Source organism: Felis catus, chromosome C1 (genome assembly GCF_018350175.1).
Source record: "Felis catus isolate Fca126 chromosome C1, F.catus_Fca126_mat1.0, whole genome shotgun sequence".
Classification (NCBI taxonomy): Eukaryota; Metazoa; Chordata; class Mammalia; order Carnivora; family Felidae; genus Felis; species Felis catus.
In genome coordinates, this window is record NC_058375.1 from 218,889,622 (window position 1) to 218,913,127 (window position 23,506).

Genomic DNA, 23,506 nt, shown 5'->3' on the forward strand with positions numbered 1-23,506 from the left:
GTTTATAATTCCCTTGTCCGGTCATGAGGAACATGTTGTTGTCCTTAATAGATCGAGTTGGTGAATGAATCCGTGTCTCCTGTTGCTGCTGTCACCGCTGTCCCGGGTGCATGTCGTCTACACCCACCTTGGGCTCCAGCAACCCCTGCCCCATGGGCAGGCGCCTCATCGCTGCTGGGCTAGCCATTTTCCCCGGATAGGACTCCCTCCACCCTGTGCTGGCTGCTGCACCCCTCCCCCACGTGGATGTCCTGACTCCAGGCCTGTGGCTCTCCCCCTCCCCCACGTGGATGTCCTGACTCTGGGCCCTGTGGCTCTCCCCTCCCCCACCCCGGTGCAGGTGCTCCCTCGATTGGCCCATCTAACGGGCTTCGGAACTGAATGGTTCAGGAGGAAAGAACCACCAAGGACTTTCCCCTGGAATGGAATCTCGTCAGGTGGAGACCTATGTCTCTTCTGTGGCTGGCAAGGTGCTAGACGAAAGTTACCCTTAACTTGTTGACTAGATGAATTTTCAGCGAATTAATTAAACACAAGTCACAAGAGACAGGTAAGTAGACGGGAACAGATGATCACGTATGAGGCAGCACCTGGCAGAATGAACTAAAACCCTGTGCGGAAAGACAGTGGAAGTTTTCACGATGCTTCTGGAGGAAAAGGGGACCTGGTAAGCAGGTGCCGTAGCCTCGGGGAGCCCCACACTGACCCCTCACCTTGTGTCCTGGTGCGGAGCCCTACATGGCCTGGCCCCAGGCCTGGGAAGCAGGCACGGCTGTCTTGCCCCGTAGTTTTCTGCCCCAATGTGGACGTTGTAGTTTGGACAGTAATACAGATTTCAAAGTAAAGTGTGATGAGAATGGTAAGTTTCTGACCTAGATGGGATGTTGAACAAAGTATGGTTTTTTAGAGGCACTTGGGTCCTTTCACAGAGAGCGAGCACTTAGCCTGCTGTGGGTCTGCCCTTAAAAGGGCTTTTATGTTCCAGGAAAGAACATATTGTAAGAAACAATAGGTTCTTTTAAAAAAAAACTAAAGTCAGAGTTGCTTTTAGATTTGCTCTGCAGCCCTAACTGCTGGAAGAAGAGGGAGCTGGGGCTGCAGGATTTGTAGGGAAACAGGTGGACTCGGGATTCTTACTATTTAGTCACGTTGGCATTACAGATGTAGAAGTCAGGAAAGATCTACCCAGATGTTGGACGGGCTCAAGAAACATTGCTCTTGGATTCTCGAAAAAATAAATTGCCTAAGACCTAGTTCACCCAGAGAACTAGGAAAAGCAAATGTGAAAAACCCACACCTCTGCAGAAGCAGGGGGCAGACCTGTGCTGACGGGTGCAGGGGCCACCTGTCCCCTGGGGTGTGTAAGCACCTGAAAAGCTCCAGTCCGACCTGAAACACATAGTATAAAATTCGCAGTGGGGGGGGGCGCCCGGCTGGCTCAGTCGGTTAAGCATCTGACCATCGGTCGAGGTTCAGGTCATGATCTCACAGTTCGTGAGTTCAAGCCCCGCGTCAGGCCCTGCGCTGGCAGCATGGAGCCTGCTTGGGATTCTGCCTCCCTCTCTCTCTTCCCCTCCTCTGCTAGCGTGTGCTCTCTCAGGAGTAAGTTTTGCAAAGAGAAGAAAAGCAGCCAGCCTGGCCTGAAACACAGTTTTATGGAAGAATAACAGAATCGACGGTAGAGGGCCAAGGGAGGTAAAGTCACATGAAAATCATCATTCAGAGCTTGCCCCCTTCACTTTCTTTTAGGTGTTTTTTGAGGACTGAGTTCTTAATTTTAATGTAATTAAGTTGCTCGGCCTTCACGCTTACACTTCATGTTTTTGGTGTCTTAGTTAAGAAATCCTCCTCTGTTCTTAGGCCAGAAAGATACTTATTCTCTTTAAAAGATGAAAACTTTGTTTTGACACTTCAGTCCTTAATCCACCTGGAGTTGATTTTCCTGTGTTGTGTTGAGACAGAGGTGCCGTTGGTTTTTTTTTTTCCCAGTAGGAATAACCAGCTTTTCATCCTCCCCACATGGCTCCGTGATGTTACCTCTGCTGTATGAGAAAGTTACGCGTGCCTGCGGCGCTCTCTGGATCCTGGACCCCAGAGCTTAGCAGGCTTTTTCTAGAAAGGGTCGGCACGCACGCATTTGCAGCTGCGAGAACCACGCACGCTCTGTCACCGGTCTTCAGCTTCACGACCATAAACAGCATGCAGACGGGCGAGTGTGGCTGGGCTCCGGTAAAACTTTATTTACGGATGCTGAAAGGCAAATCGTCTAGAACTTTCATGTGTCCCAAAATATTACCCTTTCGATATTGTTTTCAACTTTGTTTTGTAAAAGCCGCTCTTCGCTTGTGGGCTGAACCAAAAGAAGAGGCCGTGGGCCCGGCTGCAGGCTGCGGTCTGTTCTCCCTGGCCCTGCCCGATTCCACACAGCTTCGATCAGCTTTATGAACAGGCCTTGTGTCTGGTGATGTGCCTCTTCCCGGTCCTTACCTCCCATAGAGGTACTGTAAGCAACTTCTTTTTTAATTTTTTTTTTTTAACGTTTATTTATTTTTGAGACAGAGAGAGACAGAGCATGAACGGGGGGAGGGTCAGAGAGAGAGGGAGACACAGAATCGGAAGCAGGCTCCAGGCTCCAGGCTCCGAGCCGTCAGCACAGAGCCGGATGCGGGGCTCGAACTCACAGACCGCGAGATCACGACCTGAGCCGAAGTCGGACGCTCAACCGACTGAGCCACCCAGGTGCCCCATGTAAGCAGCTTCGTGAATGCCACAAAAAAACCCTCTTGGGAACTCAGCAGGAGTGTTGGTGAACACAATCTCTCGTGTATTTGGCCTCCTCTGATGCCTCTCAGTGAACATCTGTGACTTTTTTCTGTGGCGCTTGTGCCCATCATTTGGTGGATTTGTATCTGGGCACTCTAGAGGTTGTTCTGCTCTTGGAAAGACTCTGCTTTAGATTTTTTTCCTGGTCATTGGTGGGTACAAGCTGTTGAGTGCTTACCATCGCTTCCTCGATAAAACTGTTGTTTGAAAAAGACGTCTGTTGATCCTTCTGTGTTTCCTGTGCCATGGGAGCAGCTGGATACTAACCCAGAGAGGAGTGAGGTACAGACAGGTACTGTTGTCACCCCTGGTTTGAGGCAGGGGCATCAGGGGGGACTTGTCTGGGGCCATGGGACTGCTGAGAACCAGAGCCCGGGTGCAGGTGCAGGCGTGTGGCCCGCGTCTGAGCTCCTCCCCTGCGCTGTGCCCGTGTCGCCGTTGCCCCGAGACCCAGTGGCCTTGTTCCTCCTCTCCGGTCCTAACGCTGTCCTCACCGCTGTCCAGTTACTCCCACTGGACCTCCAGTTCGAGAGGAGCGATAACAGCGATAGTAACACCTTCTTCCTTTCTGATTTTTAGTAACAGTTCTGGAGTTTACCCGTTTCTGACTGACTTAATGTAGCATCGAGCAACCTAACAGACTGACAAAGTCTGATTTTTTCCTCCTATGGGGCTTTCTCATGAATGGGCGTTGAATTTTATTGAATGCTTTTTCTGCATTGAGGTAATTCCGTTTATTTCTTTAGTTCGCTAAATGGCATTTATAGCTTTCTGATATTAAGTGATCGTTCCATTTCTGAGATGAAACCAACATTGCTACACTGTCTTCTCTTTTTCATCCATTGGTAGATTCTGGTTGCTAATTAGTATTTTTCTATTTATATTCGCGGATGGGATGGGCCCATGATTTTCTTTTCCTCATATGATCCTTATCTTGTGTTAGTCCCAAGGTGAAGAGTGAACCAGGGAGAGTTCTTTTCTGTGTTCTAGAAGATACAGTAGATGATGGAAAGAAAGGTATGTTTCTTGACATTTTGGTGGGACTTGTCCATAGAACCATCTGAGTGTGATGTTTCCTTTATAGGAAAATTTTAGTCTACTGCTGTTATTTTTATATTAATTATGGGAGCATTCAGACTTTCTGTTTCTTCTTGAGTCAGTTTTGGTTATTAATTTCTTTTTAAGTCCTCAAGTTTATTGGAAAGAAGCTCTTGATAGAATCCTTTTAACATCTGCTTTATTTGAAATTCAGTTTTGTTCTGTTTTTATTAATAATGCTACTAATTTGTATTTTTTCTTCTTTTTTTGAGGCAGTGCTTCCAGAAGTTTGTCTGTTAGTCTTTTTAAACCAATAGTTTTGGGTTCCATTGACCTTCTGTTTTGTATCTTTGTTCTGTTCACTGATTTCTCCCGTTTTCTTAATTTCCTTCCTTTTCTCTCTTTGTGTTCATTCTGTTGTCCTTTTGATTTCCAAGTTGGACACTTACGTTACTAATATTTGTGTAGCCTTTGTTTAAACCTTCATATGAACTTGTTTTACGATTACAAGTTACGGTGTTTTGTGAGTCCGTGCTCCCTCACCAGCCATTTATTTATCACCTGCTGATTGTTGGGCGATCTCCCAGGCTTGTAATCAGAAGTGGATGTGGAACGTTACCAAATGTCTTTTTGGCAGCTGTTGAGATTAGCATCTGTTAATGGATTCCTAACGCTGAGCAGTCCTTACGTTCCTAAACTAACCTTTGCCTGGTCATAGTCTATTAACCATCCAATGCGAAACCATATTCAATTCACTAATATTTAATTTATTTTTTGTTCGTTTACATTTTATTTATTTACTTAAGTAATCTCTACACCCAGTGGGTCTCAAACTCACAATTCCAAGACCAGGAGTCACATGCTCTTCTCACAGAGCCAGCTCGGCCCCTCAGTTTACTAATATTTTTAAATGGAAGTCTATATTCAAGTGACATTGGCCTGAAGTTTTCACACATGTGTGTGCTGTTGTTGCTAGTTGTTAGGAACATGATTATGTTCATTTTATGTAATGTTTTTAAGTTTATTTGTTTTGAGAGAGAGTGAGTGAGCAGAGGAGGGGCAGAAAGAGAGAGAGGGAGAGAGAGAATCCCAGGCAGTGCAGAGCCTGATGTGGGGCTTGAACTCATGAACCGTGAGATCGTGACCTGATCCAAAACCAAGAGTCGGACACTTCACTGACTGGGCCCCCCCGGTGCCCCTATGCAATTAATTTTTATAAAAGTTTTTCCCATGCCCTAGAATAGTGTAAGTCAGAGGAGTGATCTGGTTCACGGAGGTCGTGGAACTGTGGGGCTGCGTGCCCTTCCGTCCTCTCTGGGGGTGCGTCTCCCTAGGGCTGCTGCTTAGAAGCAGGAGTTCACTTCCTATTCGATGACGACTTGAGGTCCAGCAGCTCGGAGCCTGCGTGGTTCTGTGGGCAGCCGTTGCCGACACGGCCCGGGTTCCTTTGCTCTTGCCTGCGGGGCACGTGGGTGTGAGGCCTGGGGGCCTGGGAGAGTCCTTCTCCGGTGTGCTCCCAGTGACTCCTCGTGTTGTCCCCCTTCCGTCCTGGCCCCAGGAGCCCTGGGATGAACAGAGTCCAGCTGCCCTGTGGCAGGGGCTCAGCAGGATCCCAGAGTTACGCGGCTTGTTCCTCGCGGGTACTCCAGCTGTCCTTGGGAAGTAGGGAGGAGCAGGTGTCTCTACATAATCGGGGGCCTGTTTTCCTGAGGCCCAGGTCTCTCCCTGCTCTCGTCTGTGCTGCCGGTCCAGAGTTTTCTGGAGGCAGGCTGCTGGTATCTCGGGCCTGCTGGACTGTAGGAGGACCTGTCGGAGAAAACTCCCATTTCGCTTAGAGACCCTTCCCGTCACCACGCAAGTCCCCGCACACAGGCCGCCCTTCAGAGGGGCCTTCCCTGTCCAGCGGCTCCATTAGTCCTCCCCCTACCCCATCGCCCACCAGTCTCTGACCCTGCTTGACCTCCTTCCCCGGTGCCCACCGCTCACTGAGACTGTGGCTGTGGTTTTGGATTGACTTTTGGTGGCTGGAGGAGTCGGGCGTGGCGAGCACAAGCCAGAGCTCACCGCTCGTCTGCGCCAGCGGGTCAGGGCACCTGCCGCACGTGGTTGCCAGCGTGGCCTCGCCACTCGCAGGGGTACTTGGGACCTGACTTCCTGTGTTTGAATTTGCCTTTGCTCTTCTAGTGTTTCGACTCACTCCGTACAGTCTCCACTAACCCCATGACGTTTATTTTCCGCCGAAGACCTCGGATAGCCTGACTTCTCGTTACAGGCCTGCGCGTTTCTTTGCCAGTTCACGTGCCGACCGTTAACATGCGTGGCCTTCACGTTGCCCAGAGGCTGCCGGGTATGATTGATGGTGAATTCGATGGTACTTCGGGGCTATGAAATACAGTCAGAATTCAGGAGGTTAAATATGTAAAAGCAGAACTGGAACCAGAACTGTAAGAAAGATTGTAGCAGTAGGCTTGGCAAAGAATGATGAAATCTAAAATAGCAAATCCAATTAGTTAATAAAGGGATGGAAATAAAAAGCAAAATAATTTAATAATCTTGGTGGTCATTTCCAGAGATGATAGGGAAAAGGGAAAAATACTTAAAAAAAATTTTTTTTAATGTTTATTTGATTTTGAGAGACAGAGAGAGTGTGAGTGGGGGAGGGGCAGAGAGAGAGAGGGAGACACAGAATCCGAGGCAGGTTCCAGGCTCTGAGCTGTCAGCACAGAGCCCGACGTGGGGCTTGAACTCACGGACCCATGAGATCATGACCTGAGCTGAAGTCAGATGTTTGACTGAGCCACCCAGGCACTCTGGGAAAAATACTTTTAAAGTATATTTTTAGGGACACCTGGGTGGCTCAGTCGGTTAAGCATCTGACTCTTGATTTTGGCTCAGGTCATGGTCTCACAGTTTGTGAGTTCAAGCCCCATATCGGTCTCTAAGCCTGGTTGGGTCTCTCTCTCTCTCTCTCTCTCTCTCTCTCTCTCTCTCTCTTTCTCTCTCTCTCTTTCTCTGCTCCTCCTTCCCCCAGTCCCTGACTCACGTGAGCTCTCTCACAAAAATAAATAAACATTAAAGTGTATTTTTTTTAAGTTTATTTATTTTTGAGAGAGAGAGAGTGCGAGCAAGGGAGTGGCAGAGAGAGAGGGGTGGGACAGATGATTCAGAGCAGACTCTGTGCTGACAGCAGAGAACCCAATGCAAGGCTTGAACTCACGAACTGTGAGGTCATGACCTGAGCTGAAGTTGGACACTTAACCGACTGAGCCCCCCAGACGCCCCTAAAGTGTATTTTTAAACTTAGATTGTTTGTGGCCCCTGCCTGTAGCATGGAAAGTGATTGTAAAATGTAAAGCAAGTGAACTTGGAATCTTACGTCCTTTGAAAGGTACTTACAGGTACATCTGCTTAGAGCCACTGGTGCATTAGGACCATATTATTAAATACTGGTGCCAGGGCCCCTCCTCAGACCCATGAGATCAATCTTTGGGCACGGTCCTGGCATCGGTAGCTTACAAAGTTCCCCAGGTGATTCTAATGCACAGCCAGGTTCCAGAAGCTGCCATAGAACTTCTGGTCCAGATGGTGCTGGGCCCTGGAGGAACAAGGTGGGAAGCTGCCTATGCTGGCCTCTGGTTCCTGTGCACAAGGCTGATCACGTCAACCCCTCCAAAGACCCCCGGAAGTCTTAATGCTAGGAGAGGACAGAGCCTGTCCCTGCCTGGGTCCCTGGGTGGTGGCGGTAACTGGATCTGGCTCATTTGAGCAGGAAGCTATGGAGGTGAGGCCGATATTGAAGCTTCTTCCTAACCGATAGAAAGCGTGCCCCGCTGCCCTTGTCCAGTGGCCTGGGTGTGGGCCAGTTATACATCTTCCCTGTGCTCCCATGAGTGGATGGGGACCTGGACGGATCCCTGGATGACCCATGTGCCCAGGTTGCTGTGTGAGTACCAGGGATGAGCCCATCCCTCCCTGAGCACATTCGCTGATCTCATGGCGCTCTGCCCTCCAGGTAGCACTGCTGTGAGAGGCCCCCACGCACCTGGTGATCTCTGAGCCCTGAAGCCTATGTAACACACAGGCGTAAAGAGACCAGGGGAATGTGTGGTGGGATGAACGTGGGAGAGACGCGTGTCCGTGACTTCGATTGCGTGCACATGTGTGGGGCGTGCGTAAACGCTAGTGCGGCGGCAGGAAAGGTCTGCAAGGACCTTCCTGGGAGCGACTTCTGCGATGATCTCAGTTCTTCCCAGTCTGTTAAGTCTGCTCCTCTGGTTTGGTTTTCCGAGGGTTCTCCTGGAGCCCGCCGTCCTGTTCACAAAATGCCACCGGTTTTCTTGCCACAGACAGCATGCAACATGGTGCCTGGTGTCTTTTGGGGCTGTGTGCATGGAGCTTCTGGGGCTAAGCAGCTGGGGTCCAGAAGCGATCTTCCTTCCCCTGGTCGGTATTTGCATGGTGCGTGGGTGCTCTGACCTGGGGTGCACGTGTGTTTACAGTGTTCGTGTCCTCTGGACGAGCTGGCCCTCCTCAGCAAATAGTGACATGACCTTCTTTGTCTCTCGTCACAGGTTTTGGCTAAAAGTCTGTTTTGTCCGCTGTAATACATGTGGCCTCTCCTGTCTTTTGGTTTCCATTTGTAGAGGATCTTTTTCCATCCTTTTGAGCCAATTTGTGTGTCCCTAAAGCTACAGTGAGTCTTGTCGGAAGCATATGGCTGGGTCTCGTTTTTTTAATCCGTCTGGCAACTCTATGCCTTTTGATTGGAGAATCTAATCCGCTTATATTTAGAGTAATTGCTGATAGGTAAGGATGTACTAATACCATCTTATTGTTTCCCGACTGTTTTGTAATTCTCTTGTTCTGTTCTTCTCTTGCGATGTCTGTTGTGAATTAATGGTTTCCCACATGGTATGCTCTGATTCCATTCTCTCTGTGTTTTGGGAATCCACTGCACGTTTTTACTTCATGGTTACCACAAAGCTTTCATAAAACATCTTATAGGTAAGGTTCTACTTTGCACTGGTCATAAGCTAACTTCAAAAGCACACAAAAACTCTTTTTAAAACCCTTGACTTCCCCCTTTTTATGTTTGCAGTGTCACAGCTCAGCTCTTTATATTGTGTGTTCATTAACAAATGGTTATGACTGTATTTTTAGTACTCTGTTCTTTCACCTTTATACAGAGCTAAGTGGCTGACACCCCTCCTCCTGGCAGCGTGAGGGGCCTGAGTCTGGCTGCTCATCTCCGCCAGTGTTTCCTCGGCCGCGCTCACGTTCTCATCTGCGCCTTTCACTGCGGCTTGGTGACTCTTCTCGGGATTTCCTGTGAGGCGGGCCTGCTGCTGGCAATCTCCTCCTCTCTGTCTGGGAATGTGTTTGTCTCCTCGCCTTCATTTCTGAAGGACAGCTCTGCGGGGTCGTGTTCTCATGGGCACTTGGTGTCTCTCGGCCTCTAAACGTATCCCCTTGCTCCCTCCTGGCCGGAAATCTGTGGCCTTATGGGGTTTCTTGTGAGGTGCAAGCTCTTCTCTTGCTGCCTTGAAGATTCCCTCTTTGTGTGTGGTCCTGTTCTGTTATAAGGTGTCTGGAGAGGATCTCCTGAAGGTGAGTTTGTTTGGTGAACCTCGTGAGCTTCATGAACTTGGAATACCCAGACCTCTCTCCAGACTTGGGACGTTTCAGCCATTGTTTCCTTGAAGAAGCCTTCTGCCCCTCCTTCCCCCTCCTCCCCCCTCCTCCTTCTGGGCTCCAGTAATGCTCAGATTGCTTCATTTGATGGTATCCCACGGTCACGTGGCCTTTCTTTACCCCCTTCACTCTTTTTGTCCTGTTCTGTTGTCCTCAGAGGTCTGTCCTGTAATTCACACATTCTTTCCTCCTGATGCATCATGACGTTGGTGCGCTCTCCGTCGTGTTGTTTTCATTTTGTTCATAGGATCTTCCGCTCCAGAATTTCTGTGCGGTTGTTTTTCATGATTTCTCTCTCTCTGTTAAACCACTCATTCTTTTCATGTATAATCTTCCTGATTCATTGAACTGTCTTTCTGTGTTTTCTCGTAGCTCACTGAGCTCCCTTAAAAGACCCGTTCTGAATTCCTCACCAGGTAGATCGCAGATCTCCCCGTTTTGGGGTCAGTTACCGAACAGTTACGGAGATATTTGGTGGTGTCGATGCTTCCCTGACTGTCACGTTCCTTGGAGTCCTGTGTTGCTGTGTTTCCCCTTGAAGTAGCAGTGATCGCTTTCATCTTGCCTCACCGACTTCAGGAGACACGTAACCTCTGTCAGCCCTGCTGGGGATTCAGATGCTTTTTCAGACCTTGTGTGGACCCACCTGCCCTGTGTTTCTTGCTCCCTCTCGGGGCAGAATTCTTGAGTTTCTGTGCCTTCTCTCCACGCTGCAGTGCCCCAGGGCAGGCAGGCAGGCGCTGACAGCTCCCTTTTGCTTCCCCAGGGGCCGACTACAGCTGTTGTTTGTGGCCGCTCCCTGGCCCGCAGACTCGCACTGGCTTTGCAGTTCTCTCTGGCTGGCTGTCAAAGCTTGCTTGTGTTGCCATCAGGAGTGCACACAGGGAGCCAGCAGCAGGGCGGGGGTGTGTGGGTGTGGGCCCGTGGGGGTGGGGATCCACGGGCAGGGTGGATTTTCTGGCGGGGTCTGCAGTGCAGTAGGACCTGGGTCCCTCTGATGCCCTCCGAGAGTCCTGTCTGCCTTCTCCCAGCTGCTTCCTGCCCCCTAGTCCTACGGCTCAAGATGCAGTGGTCTGGCAAGGGTGAGAGAGATGTTGGGCCTCTTCGGCAGCGTCCTGCATGGCTGAGGAGGCCAGGTGCTCCCTCACCCCCTGTCACCCTGTCACTTTCCCCCATGGGAGAGATCATGAGCTGAGGTCTCTCCTGGCCCTCCACCCTGTCCTCTTGGAGAGGTGATTGGGGTAGAGTCAGACCGTTCCTCTTACCCTTCTCAATGCTTCCAAACTCGTGTGTGTGTGTGTGTGTGTGTATGTGTGTGTGTGTGTGTGTATTTTGTTTTTGTTTTTGTTTTTTTTTTCCTCCATCGGTGTGCTGGAACTTCTCTGGAAACCGGGGTTTCCACACAGGCTCTCTTCGTCCATGGGTAATTGTCTAAGACGGTTCCCGGCCCCTCCTGGAGGCTGGCCCTCCCCGTCTGCTGCCTCACAGAGGGCTCTCTGCCTCCTCGGCTCACCGACACCCTCATGTTCTGAGCCAGAGCCGGGAGATTGTCCCCACACAGCGAGCGAGGGTGAGGGCGGGCTGGCCCCCGTCCCTTCTCGGGCTCTCAGTCAGATGTGGGCTGGAAACAGCTGCATCCGATGTTTTGGTGTTTTCTAGTTGTTTCCTACTTTGGCCTTTCCATTCTGGCCAGAGTCTCCTTGGGATATTTTAACAGAATTATAGAACCCTAGAAATCATGGTTAGGAACTAATATTTTGTTCCTAAATCATGTATTTTATATAATTAAGAGTGAACTAGAATATGTTCTAGGACTGAAGATCCACCTCTATCAGATAAATATAGTTCTGTTTCCATGAATAGCATTTCCTTTTCATCTCTGCCGCTACATCCAGGGAAGAGGCAGCCTTTCAGCTAAAACCAGGTGGAGGTCAGTGGTTGCAGCACCCTTTGACCATGGCTTACCTCCCAAGAAACTATTCTTGAACCAAAAAAAGTCACTAGTAAGTGTGTTATTTCTCTCTCTCTCTCTCTCTTTTTTTTTTTTTTATCTTCTTTTAATGTTTATTTTTGAGAGAGAGAGAGAGAGAGAGAGAGAGAGAGAGACACTGTGAGCAGGGGAGAGGCAGAGAGAGAGGGAGACACAGAATCCGAAGCAGGCTCCAGACTCAGCTGTCAGCACAGAGCCTAACGTAGGGCTCCAACCCATAGACCATGAGATCATGACCTGAGCTGAAGTCGGACGCTCAACCGACTGAGCCATCCAGGCGCCCCGTGAGCGTGTTGCCTCTTAAGAAGACATGGCGCTTATAAACTTCAGCATCCTTTGCAACTAGAGCGTGCAGTGACCTGGGAATGGGAAGGTGCCTCCGTAAGAGAGCGCGTGTCCCCATCAGCACCCTACGTGGCAGTGAGCGACTGTGTGTGTTCCCACCAGACTCGGGAACAGGGCTGCGAAACACAACCCTGTCCGACTATTCTGGGGGCTCTAGCCAGCACAGAAAGAGGCGAGGCGTGGAGTTCTTTAACGGGGGGGGGGGGGGGGGGGGGGGAGACGGGGTCATCATTACTTGAAATGACAGCAGTCTGCCAAGGAAATTGACCCCCAAAAGGTTAACTGTTAGAGAAAAAATGCATAGGGTGGCCAGTGACAAAATAAATATCCCAAGTCCGTGTTTTTCCTGCAAGTCAGCAATAACCCATTGAAAATAATGTGCCTGAAGTTCCTCTTCAGAACTGGGAACAAAAATGTAACTTACCAAGCCATGCATTTAACAAGAAGTTTATAGTAACTATTTTGAGAAGCCGCAGAATTTTACCAAGAGATGCAAAGGGCCTGGAAAAAGTCAAGAGAGTGTTTCTGGGTGGGAAAATCAATACGGTAGGGATGTTATTTCCCTCGACTTACTGTATAAATTTAATGGAATAACAGTAAGTATTCAGTGGATGTTCTGGAGCTTGGCAAAGAATATTCTCAGGTTCATCTGGGAATAAATATGTGAGAATAGCTTTTCATCAAAATGTTTGAAAGGACCGGTTTTAGGCCAGTATGACTCTGGTTACTTTAAGTAGAGGAGAGATTGTCGGGGCTGAGAACTGGAGCTCTGCATCTCCCTGTTGCCTGCTGGCTTTGTCAGTCAGATCGGCTCCCTGTGGGATAAAAGATGGCTTTAAAACTATTTCCAATTTTCAAGGAAGTCAGAAAGGCCAGTCTGAAGAGCCGTCGCTTCTGTGCTGTGCCCTAACCTGCAGCCGCTGTGGTGACCCCGCTGGGCCTCAGGCCGAGCCTCCTCAGTCGTACTTTCCACAGACTTCCACGACGGTTCCTCCCCCGCCCCCCGCCGTCCACGGCCGCCAGTGTCTGTGGAAGGAGCTAACGTGTAGCGAGCTCTGGTTCTGTGCCAGGTGCTACGAGGTATGCTGTGGCGTGCGTTTTCCTCCCGTGGAAGTTTACCAACCAGTTCTCAGCAGAGACCACTAGAACAACAGCTGCCGTTTCTAGAGCACTTGTTACGACTAAGGAGCTACAGACATCGCGTCATTTAACTTGACCGTAGTTTATTAGATAAGCGCCATCCTCCTTTCCTAGGCCTGGAAACAGAGTCACAGAGTTATTGTGTCTGAGGTTGTTAGGCCGTAAGTGGCAGAGGCGGGTCGTCGCCCGCGTGGCTGTGTGGCCCCGTCCGGGCACGCGGCTTCTCCTGGAAGGTTTCTCTTAACAGCATCTTCCTGACTGCCCGTGAAATAATTGAGAAGATTTTACCCGCAGCTGTCAGATTGTGGAAATGCCCTAGGAGTTGATGTTCCTTTATATGCACAGAAACAAAATGCCGGTTCATGAAAAATATTTGCTGTCAGTTGGTACAACCATTAAATGGAAAACTCTTTGACGTTATGTCACGAAGATGAAGAACTACACGCCCTTTGGCCCAGCAATGCCCTTGGTCATTGCACATCCCAGTGAGTGCTGTGCACATGTGCATCGGGACATATATAAGGTCGTCCACAGTGGTCTGTTTAACAGTTGTAGTAGCGACTCATTACTTAGCTGTTGAGAATGATCACTTTTCCTAAATAGTTATTGTCGGAGCCCCAGACCAAAAACAACCCAAATGTCCATCAGCAGTAGAGCGGGTGAATAAAATCATGGTATATTTGTGTGATGAAATACCTGTTCAGCAATGCAAATGAACGGTATACAGGTGTTTGTAGCTACATGGTTGATTCTTAAATAGAACGTTGAGCAGAAGGGGCAGACACGTGTGGAAATGTACTGTGTGGTTCCGTCTGCACCCTACGAGGGAGACGGGCACACAGGGAAACACGCAGGTGCACACAGACCCAGTAGTGGACCACGTGGAGGGCAGCGTGGTCGTAGCCTGGGGCTTTGGGGACCCTGAGAAGGTTGGTTTTCTTGACCCAGGCGAAGGCTGCTGGAGTCACTTTAGCATTTTGTTATACCATTTATGTTTTATACGCTTTTTTGTATGTGTGCAAAAAGGTTAAAGCATTTGATGGCAGACTGTTTTATTTTACTGTGCGTTCAAGGGATCGGGTTTGACCCACGCTAGGGACACATGTTTGGTTGACAGAGAAGCTTGGCGGTAGAATATCTCTGGATGAACAGGACACTCTGAATAGTTACTCTGTCGATCTCTGCCTTTCTCTTGTAACTCGGATGCAGGCACTCTCGGCTTACGAAGAAAATGAACTTTTGGCAGGTTGTACATAAATCAGTTCCCGAGGTCATGGGAGAGTATATTATTTAAAGCAAATACTCACACTCTTTGATTTATTATTCCCTCTCCCCACCCGACATTACTCAGGCCTTTGTTTATTGGGTTTGCTTAATGTAGGGTAGAGCTCTGCCCGGCAGCGTTCGTGACCCCCCGGATCCAGAGACAGAGTGGAAGGCAGTGTGCACATGCCACAGCCCTCGTGTTGCACCCTAAATCCTGCTCCTGAGACACTTCTGGCGGTGCCTAAGGGTCAGGCTCCTAAGGCATTCTTTTAAAAACCGCGTTTTCTTCTGGTGAAGCATCGCGATCGAAATTTAAAGGAACAAACCTTCCACGTCAGTGGTTCTTATTTATTTGACTTAGAATAAATCACCATAAACTTAGAAAGTTGCCATAAACACAAACGCTTACATTTCTGGGGACAAGTGTGCGTGTGGTAAATGCAAATCGTATGAAGTCCCAGAAGCAAGCAGCCGTTCACCTGGAAAGTCTTGGAAACTCACGCTTTCTGAAGCACATGTGCGAAGTGGGCAGCCAGACGCCGAAACGCTTTGTCAGAGGCCCTTCCTGCCGGAGAAGCAGCTGAGTAAACAGTGTGCAGGCTGCACGAGGAGCCGGAGGCCACAGCCCGGTGGGTTTGTGTCCCTGCGAGACCCGCCGCTGCCACCTCCGTGCGCGTCGCCCGTGGAGAGCGAGGCCGTGGCCGGAGTGCCGCAGAAAAGTGTGGCCCAGAGATGTGCTCTCCCGGCAGAGAGTTTCGAGATCTGATTTCGTGGCAGCGGGCCATTTACACGTTCACAAAGTAGAGCTGGGGACGGGACCGTGTCGGGGAGGAGGGTGTATTCTCGATGAACGATCCTGTCTCTCTGAAGCTGGTCAGTTGGTGCCGCCGCTCCACCCGCACGTGTTTTCCGGTACGTGCCGGAGTGCTCGGAGCAGAGTGCTCAGAGCAGGCCCGACTTCGAGTCCTCTGTAGCTGACGAGTCCGCCCGAGAGAGAGAAGGGCCACGTCGCCGCACTGGAGGCAGAGCACGCGGGCCTCGTCCCGCAGGGGCTCGTGCTTCCGTTCTTTCTGTCCGAGAAATTTATGGCAACGGTTAACGCCCATTGAAGGTTTACTACGTGCGAGGCTCCGGGCTGCCTATTTTATATGATCCCATTTAATCTTACCTACAGGGTAAATATTATTATTTCCATTTTATGGTGAGGACATTGAGCTACAGGCAGGTCAAGTGAGGCTCCCGGGGCCATACAGTGAGGAGGTGGCGAGGCTTCGTACGTGCAGAGCACGTGTTCCGACCGCTGGCCCGCGCGTTTCCCCAAAGGCTCCCTGTGTTCCCCGTCGTTTCGGTAGTGGACGTATAATGGTGGAGTTTCACTGTATCTTCCTCTTGTGCTCCCAGAAATTGAGCGTGGCTCGTGTGACTGATTCCTGGGTGGTGGATACGGTGCTAGATTCTCATATTTCACTATACGTATTAAAAGTCTATAAAACAAGGGTTTATAATGTTACGTTGGTCTGGAAATTCGCTGACACAGCTATACGGGCTGTGTATAAATCAGTCTGTCGTCAGAGGGGTGTGCTTTTAAAGCAAATAATCACTGGCTTATCCACCCCACCCTGCCATGTTCGTTTAGATGGAAGTAGTTGGTTGGTTTTTTTTTTTTTAATGCCAGAATTTTGATGTTTTGCCACAGCGTGTTTGCAGCAATGATAAAAGTTTCTCCCGACTCATAATCCCAGCCCAAATGCATTTTGTTTTGAATTCTTAACCCCTTAAAAATAAACTTATAAACGTAAGATTAGTGTTCCCAATTCTGCTTGGCGCTGTGATTCATAGCTATGAGGGAGTTTGACACGGTGACCCAGAATAGGGAGCTTGGCCAGATAACCCCTTAGTGTCTTTGTCTCCCTTGCAACTCACCTGTTTTATCGCACATTTACACATATTAGCCATGCTAAGCTCTGCACCCTAAACAGTTTTGTATCAGACTCGACACAATGCCAAGTACGTGGGAATTATTTACTAAGCATTATGAATGGGTTTTAGTAGAATTTTAAATTGCTCAACTAAGTCAGAGTTTTACTAATCTGGATATAATAAAGACAACACTTTTTTTTTTTTCCCTTGAGAAGTAGTTTTTTATTGTCTTGAGTTCATTTTGGTCATTTAGCATTTTACTTGAAAGGCATTTGTGTGGCCACTAACTTTTTTCGTCAGTGAAGTTTATTTTTACATAACTGTAGACTCAACGTGCAGTTGCAAGAAATAATGTACATTTTACATTCCTACCAGCCATGTCCAAGTAATCGAGTTTTGCTGCATCCTCACCGGCCTTTGGAGATGTCCCATATACTCCGTTTTCCCCACCGATACGTCGTGTAAAGCCACGTTCAATATCATACCAGGATATTGACCTTGATGCCGTCAAGATACGGAACAGTTCCATCACCACAAGGATCCTTCCTGTTGCCCTTTTACAACCACGCCTATTCCCTCCCCTCCCCTCCCACCTCACCCCCTCCTCAGCCTGTGGCAACCGCTAACTGTTCTCCACTTTTACAATGTTGTCATTTCAAGAACGTTCTGTGAATGCAGTCATAGAGCATGTAGTCTTTGGAGATTGGCCGCTTTCGTGCAGCATAACTGTCTGGAGAACCATCCAGGTGGCTGCGTGAATCAGCAGTTCGTTCCTTTTTATTGCTGAGTGTTGTCCCACATGTGAGTGTAGCGCTGTTTCTTTAACTGCTCACTTGTTGAAGGGCATCTGGGTTGTTTCTAATTTTTGGCTACTCTGAATAAAGCTGCTGTAAACATTCAGTACAGACTTTGTGTGAACATAACTTTTCATTCCTCTGGAATAAGTGTCCAGGAGTACAGTTGCTAGGTCGTCTGCTGGTTGCATGTTAGTTTTTCAAGAAACTGCCCAACTGTTTTCCAAAACCTGTTTGCAGAACCTGTACAGTTTACATTCCTACCAGCCATGTCCAAGTAATCAAGTTTCTCTGCATCCTCACCGGCCTTTGGTATTGTCACTCCTTTTTTTTTTAAAGCTACCCTGGTAGGTGTAGGGTGATACCACATTGTAGCTTCAGTTTGAATTTCCCTGATAAGTAATGATTTTGAACGTCTTTTCATGAGCTTATTGGCCATCCGTGTATCCTCTTTGGTGAAATGTCTATATGTGTCTTTTCTCATGTTCTAATTGGATTTCCTGTTTGCTTTTTTACTATTGAGTTTCGAGAGTTTATATTTTTTAGATACTAGTCCTTTGTCAGATACACGGTTTGGAAGTATGTTCTCTCTCCAACTTGTCTTTCAGCCTCTCAACAGGGTCTTCAAAAGTTTTTGACTGTGACAGAGTCAGCTTTGTCACCTCTTCCCTTAATGAGTCATGCTTTTGGGGTCAAGTGGGAGAACTCTTTGCTTGGCCGTAAATTCCAAAGGTTTTCTCCTAGGTTTTTTCCTAAAAGTTTTGTACTTGTACGTTCTATATGTAAGTCCATTACCCACTTTGAGTTAATTTTTGTACAAGAAATGAGACTTAGGTCAAGGTTCCTTTTCCCCCTCTGGATATCCAGTTACTGCAGTGCCACACGTTGAAAGGCTCTATTTCTTTCATTGAATTGCTTTTGCACTCTTGTCAAAAACCAGATGGGCATACTTGGTTGAGGGTCTATTTCTAGATTCTTCATTCTGTTCCATTGGTCTATGTGCCTATCCTGCCAATACCACACAGTCTTTGATTGCTGTAGCTACATAATAAGTCCTGAAATTAGATAGACTGATTGCTCCCTCTTTATTTCTTTCTTAAAAAATATTTTAGCTATTCTAGATCCTTTGTCTTTCTGGATAAGTTTCAGGACAATCTTTTCTGTGTCTCCAAAAAATTTAGTTTGAATTTTGATAGGAATTTTATTAAACTTGTATATCAATTTGGGGAGAATTGACATCTTCATGATGTTTGAATCTTGCAGTTGAGGAACATGGTATGTCTCCCCATTTATTTAGATCTGTTTTGATTTCTTTCATCCACATTATGTAATTTTCGTATGCAAGTTCCACACATATTTTGTTAGATTTACACCTAGATACTTTTCTCTTTTGTTTACGTATACACTTGTAAATGACACTGTATTTTTAATTTCAGTGTCCATGTGATGACAATATATAGACGTATAATTTATTTTTGTATATTTATCTTATATCCTGCAACCTTGCCTAACTCTTACTAGTTCTATGAGTTTTACCTTTTGTTTCTACTCATGTTTATTTAACATTTTCTGTGTGCCAGGCATTATGTTAAGACTTTCCACGTGCTTGTCCAAGTTCAGTAGGTAGTGGAGCCAGAATCTTGAGAGGCAGACTATTTGGTCACTTCATTTGTTAGTTTGGCAGATATTTAAGGAGAACCTATATGGGCCACAGTGGATGCAGACACAGGGCTCCTGCCCTCCTGGATCCTACAGTCTGAAACTGGCATTAGAAGTAACACAAATGGTTATATGATAAAAACAAGTTAATTAGTTATAATTTAATTGTAACACAAATGGTTATATGATAAAAACAAGTTAATTAGTTATAATTTAATTAACAGCATTTGACTCATACTCTAAGTCAGTAAAGCAGTGACACCTTAGCCAGCCTTGTGGAGCAGGAACATCCAGGAAGGGCTTCCTAAACAGTATCCATTATCCTGGGAACGGTTTTCCAAGAAGCCAAACTATTCATTGGTTCTTGTCACTTACGTCAATTTCTGAAATTCAGAGATGTCTGTGATAAAAGCTCATACGAAGAGAATTGTAAACGTCGGTTGCCAAAGAGCCCAGCAACTCCTGGCCAAAACTGAATGAAGTTTTCCAGTTGCCTCTGTCTCCTTCCCTCCTTTGCCTGCTACTGTGTGAGACCTCCCCCCTACCCTCTGCACCAGTGATTCCCACCGAGGCCCCAGGCTCCTTGACCTCTGTACCAGCCAGCTCAGTCCAGCCCTCTCCAGCTGACCCTCCGCTTGGCTTGGTGCTGCTGGCCGTGCCCTGCTTGCAGACTTCCTCTCCTTCCTTTCCACGTTGCCAGGTTTCCTCCTCTCTGGAGGGTTCCCTTCCTCCTTTAGCCTGGCGAGCTGGGTTGCGGTGTCATTTGAGACGGAAAAGAGGTCCGTTCAAGGAGTGAGGTGCAGGGTCAGATCCCTTTTCTGCCAGTCTGTCTGGGAAAACCATCAGTGTCCCTAAGCCTTGGTAACAGTAACTATAAGTTTCTGGTCAGTTGGGGAATAAATCTTACTTTATAGAAATTTGCCCTTTAGACAGCCTTCCGGGTCAAGACCCCTCTACCCTTGAGAAGGGAAGGCACGGACCCCCGGTGGGCACAGTGTACCTGCTCCCATGGCTCGGGGCTGCGGCTGGCCCAAGCGTCACGTTCACAGGAAGGACAGTGGGTCCCGAGCCAGTACTGTCCCCACTCCCGTGTCTTTCCGCCCTCGGCAGGCCCGCAGAAATGAGGATGTTTCCTTCTCTTCCTGTTTCCCCCACCGACCACAGGAGAAATTGCTTGTCTCTGAGTCAGCGTGGAAGAAGGAGAAGGACATCGTTTCCAAGGAGATAGAGAAGCTGCGTGCGTCCATCCAGACCCTGTGCAAGAGCGCGCTTCCCCTGGGGAAGATCATGGACTACATCCAGGAGGACGTGGACGCCATGCAGAACGAGCTGCAGCTGTGGCACAGTGAGAACAAGCAGCACGCCGAGGCCCTGCAGGAGGAACAGAGGTCAGCAGGGGCGAGGGGGGCGAGGGGCCCCCACATCTGTCCAGGGCCCCGGGGGACATCTCCCCTGAAGGAGGAATAGAGGTCGGCAGGGGTGAGGGGGCGGGGGCGAGGGGTCTCACATCTGCCCAAGGCCCGGGGGGATGGGGAGCCTTCCCCTCTGCCCGGGGCCTGGGGGACATCTCCCCTGCAGGAGGAACAGAGGTCAGTGGGGGCATGGGGCCGGGGAGGGGGGCCCCACATCTGCCCAGGGCCGGGGGGACATCTCCCAGGAAACCACCACCCTCCCCAAAAGCGGCATCTTCTGCATTCATACCGCAACATGCACTTCTTTGTAACAAGTAGGAAAGATTTGGAGTTACCTTTCGCACGTAATTAGACGTAGGCAGTAAAGACTATGGGGAACTGTGCAGTATGGGTATTATTTTTTTATGTGTCTTGCCACAATCCCCCCAATTTTGTAACTGTTTGTAGTTTGGCAGTGTTTTCACTTTTTACTCCAGAAGAAATAAATGCAGGTGAACCCATTTCGAAATTGCTACCGTGAAGGAAAAGAACCGCTAAAGAGAGACTTATCTTAGGGAAATGTTTGACAGTCTGTATTTAAAATCGTCCCAGCATGAAACTATATCAGTTGTTAATGTTTTTTTTTTTTTCCAGAAAAGTATCTGATTGGACTCAGTGATATATCTCTAAGCCCGTATAATAAGCTGTGTTATAACGAAGCTATACTCTTTTATTAGTCTGCTTATTCTTAAAAATTTCCTTAAGATTTTAAATTCCAGCACGACAGGAGTTAGGAAATCACCGAGAACTTTTTGGTGCCGAGTCCAGCGTGGTCATTTGTTAGCACTTCTTACGTTTCATTTAACGTACTAAAAAGTAGCACCCAGATGGTTCTTCCTTCGCAAAACTGATGTTGCTTTATGGCAGGATGGTTGGACACCATCACTCTTTTTGTATTTATTCTGTATTGATATGCTTAAAAAAAACTAAAGGGAAAGGCTGATTTGATCTCTGCCTTCCCAGGTATGTTCTAGATTTTTCCGGGCACGTAACCCAGCACTGAAAGGCCTCATGCCTTGGGCAAGGGAGTCCGGGGGGAGGGTCTCTGGGGGGAAGCCCTTGCAGCTGGGTGAGCCTCCCCCTGGAGGAAGGTGAGGGAGGTGGAGGGCTGCCCGGGGCGGCGGTCTTGGTGGCCGTGCCGTCCCCAGGGCTCTCTGCAGCGCATGTCACGTAAAGACTTCAGACACATTAGGCTCCTGTGTATAATTTCACGTTTGACTCCACTTCGGGTCGCGGTGAGGCTGTGACCCCCATCGTTCCCAGGCGTGAGGCTTTCGTCCCTCCGTGTCATCACCCGAGCGTGTTCGTACTCCTAGCCCTTTTCTGTGGATGCCGTGAATAACCACCGTTTGTCTTCTTGTGTCGTTTCGGTCAAGAAGCGCGCGTCCGCGGAGCCGCGTGGTCCTCACGAGCCCCTGTGTTGTTTCCCGCCAGCATCACGGACTGTGCCGTGGAGCCCCTGAAGGCCGAGCTGGCGGAGCTGGAGCAGCTGATCAGAGACCAGCAGGACAAGATCTGCGCCGTGAAGGCCAACATCCTGAGGAACGACGAGAAGATCCAGAAAATGGTGTGCAGCATCACTCTGAGTTCCAGAAGGTGAACGCTCGGACGTCTCGGAAGCCGCCAGCCCTCCTCGGGCCGAGAATAAAAAGGCAGAGAGAGCCTCGCTCCTCTCTAAGCTCAGTTTCCCGAAAAAAATGAAGTTTTCGGTGTCCTCCGATCGACGCGCAGGCACGCTCCCGCCCGGAAGGGCCGTGTTCTCGTACCTTCCTCCTGCGGGGGTGTGGCCCGTGGAGGGGACTCCCACACGCGTATTCTCCGTGTCTCCGTCGCGGCCTCTGTGCTCAGCTCTGTGCCAGAATCCTCCAGCAGGCCAGCGGTGCTGGTGCGCCGAGGGAGACCCGCGTCCCTCGTCTTCAGGTCTCAGGCCTCGAGTCGGGCACTGGCACTTACACGCAGAGCGAGGTCGACTTTGATGAGCAAGGTCGACTTTGAGTTCATCCCCCCTTGCAGAGGGGTCATTTGAGCCTGTATCTCTAGGAGGCACGCGGGAGGTTTTTAAACCTCTTACCCACGGCCCACGCTGCTCGAGGTCATTTTCTCATGGGTCCCTGTTGCCTCTGGCTTGTGTTTACAGCCTTAAAGTTCAGAGATTTGAGGAGGTTTCAGTATGTCCTTGGCGGGAGTCTGGCCCCCAGGTTCTCCCCACGGAGGCAGCAGTGAGTCCGGGTGGGGGGCCTCGCTGTCCTGCGCCCGCGGCTTCGGCCTCTTCCCTCTTCCGCGCTCAGTCGTGCGTCCCTGGGAGGCAGGAAGACTTCGAAGGATGCACCAGTTGACCCCATTTTTTTGATGTTACCATTTTTTTGGGAAATTGTTTTTTAAAGCAAGGGTTTTTAAAAACATGGTTTATATTTAGTTTTTCACATACGATACCGTCAACACTTACGAAAGTCTTAACTTTGTATGTAAAGGCTTTCCCCTGGTCAGAGACATACTCACAGGTCTTGGGTTCTGGGTCCCGATACCGTTATTTCTAGATATTTGTCGTGTGAACCACGCAGTGCCACTGAAACGCTAGAATTGCCTGAGGAGTTTTGCTTCTTTAAGGGTTAGCACGAATGGCATGGGTAGGTTCTCCCTGGCATTTCCAAAATACGTCCCTTTCTAAGGCAGTTACGTGATCTTCCAAGCTGAATAAGCTTGACACCCGATGATTAAGTTCCGCCGTTTCCACACACGGGCCATCTCCTCGTTTCTACAGCGCACCGTTAAATTGTGTGATCAGATTGTGCTGAGTACATTGTTGGAGGCGGGCGGCCGGCCAGTTAACTGTCCTTCGTACACTTCTCTCTCTCCTACCGAGTTGAACGACTTAGCCCTACAGGGACTGTTTTGCTTCAAGATGTCTGCCTTTTATGAATTTGTATATCTGAATAGAGTTTTTGTGTTGCACAAAAATTGCATACATTTTATGTGAGTCAGATTTTGTATGAAGTAGTTTATCAAATTGTATCATAAAATTTATTTTTATTTTATACATAAATCATTAAAAACGATCACATATTTTTGCTAGAAGCGTATGGGTTGTGCAATTCAGTTCACACCTGGAAAAAACATTTATAAGCATTTGGGAGTTTTTTTATTTTCAAATGTGCGTATTTTGCTTTTTCTGGTGAAGAAAGTTCAGGGAAATTTATCTTTTCATTCGTACCATGACACTTACACCTCTTCTGTGTAAACTGAGGTTTTATAAGCCAGGTAAGCATTTATCAGAAATTTCAGGATCATTCATGAAGTTATAGAAAGTCTCTGCATGTGATTATGACCGTATCTTATCATAGGCACAGTCAGTCCTCAGGTTATTCATTACTTTGAGAAAATACACAAAG

General features: G+C 48.5%; 1 protein-coding gene across 6 annotated transcripts in view; it reads left to right on the forward strand.

Moving 5' to 3' along the window:
* The window catches only part of TRAF3IP1 (TRAF3 interacting protein 1), a 60,957-nt gene extending 37,765 nt beyond the window's left edge, over window positions 1–23,192 (forward strand). For 5 of the 6 annotated variants that reach the window (XM_019838973.3, XM_011285589.4, XM_011285590.4 and 2 more), the window contains 2 exons: window positions 19,831–20,054; window positions 21,552–23,192. In XM_019838973.3, the coding sequence (XP_019694532.2) occupies window positions 19,831–20,054; window positions 21,552–21,717 (390 nt within the window). In that variant the 3' untranslated portion in view covers window positions 21,718–23,192. Of the gene's footprint in view, window positions 1–16,588; window positions 17,114–19,830; window positions 20,055–21,551 lie in introns of those variants that run through there. The other variant, XM_019838975.3, reaches the window with a different exon arrangement.
* Window positions 23,193–23,506: the final 314 nt, after the last annotated feature.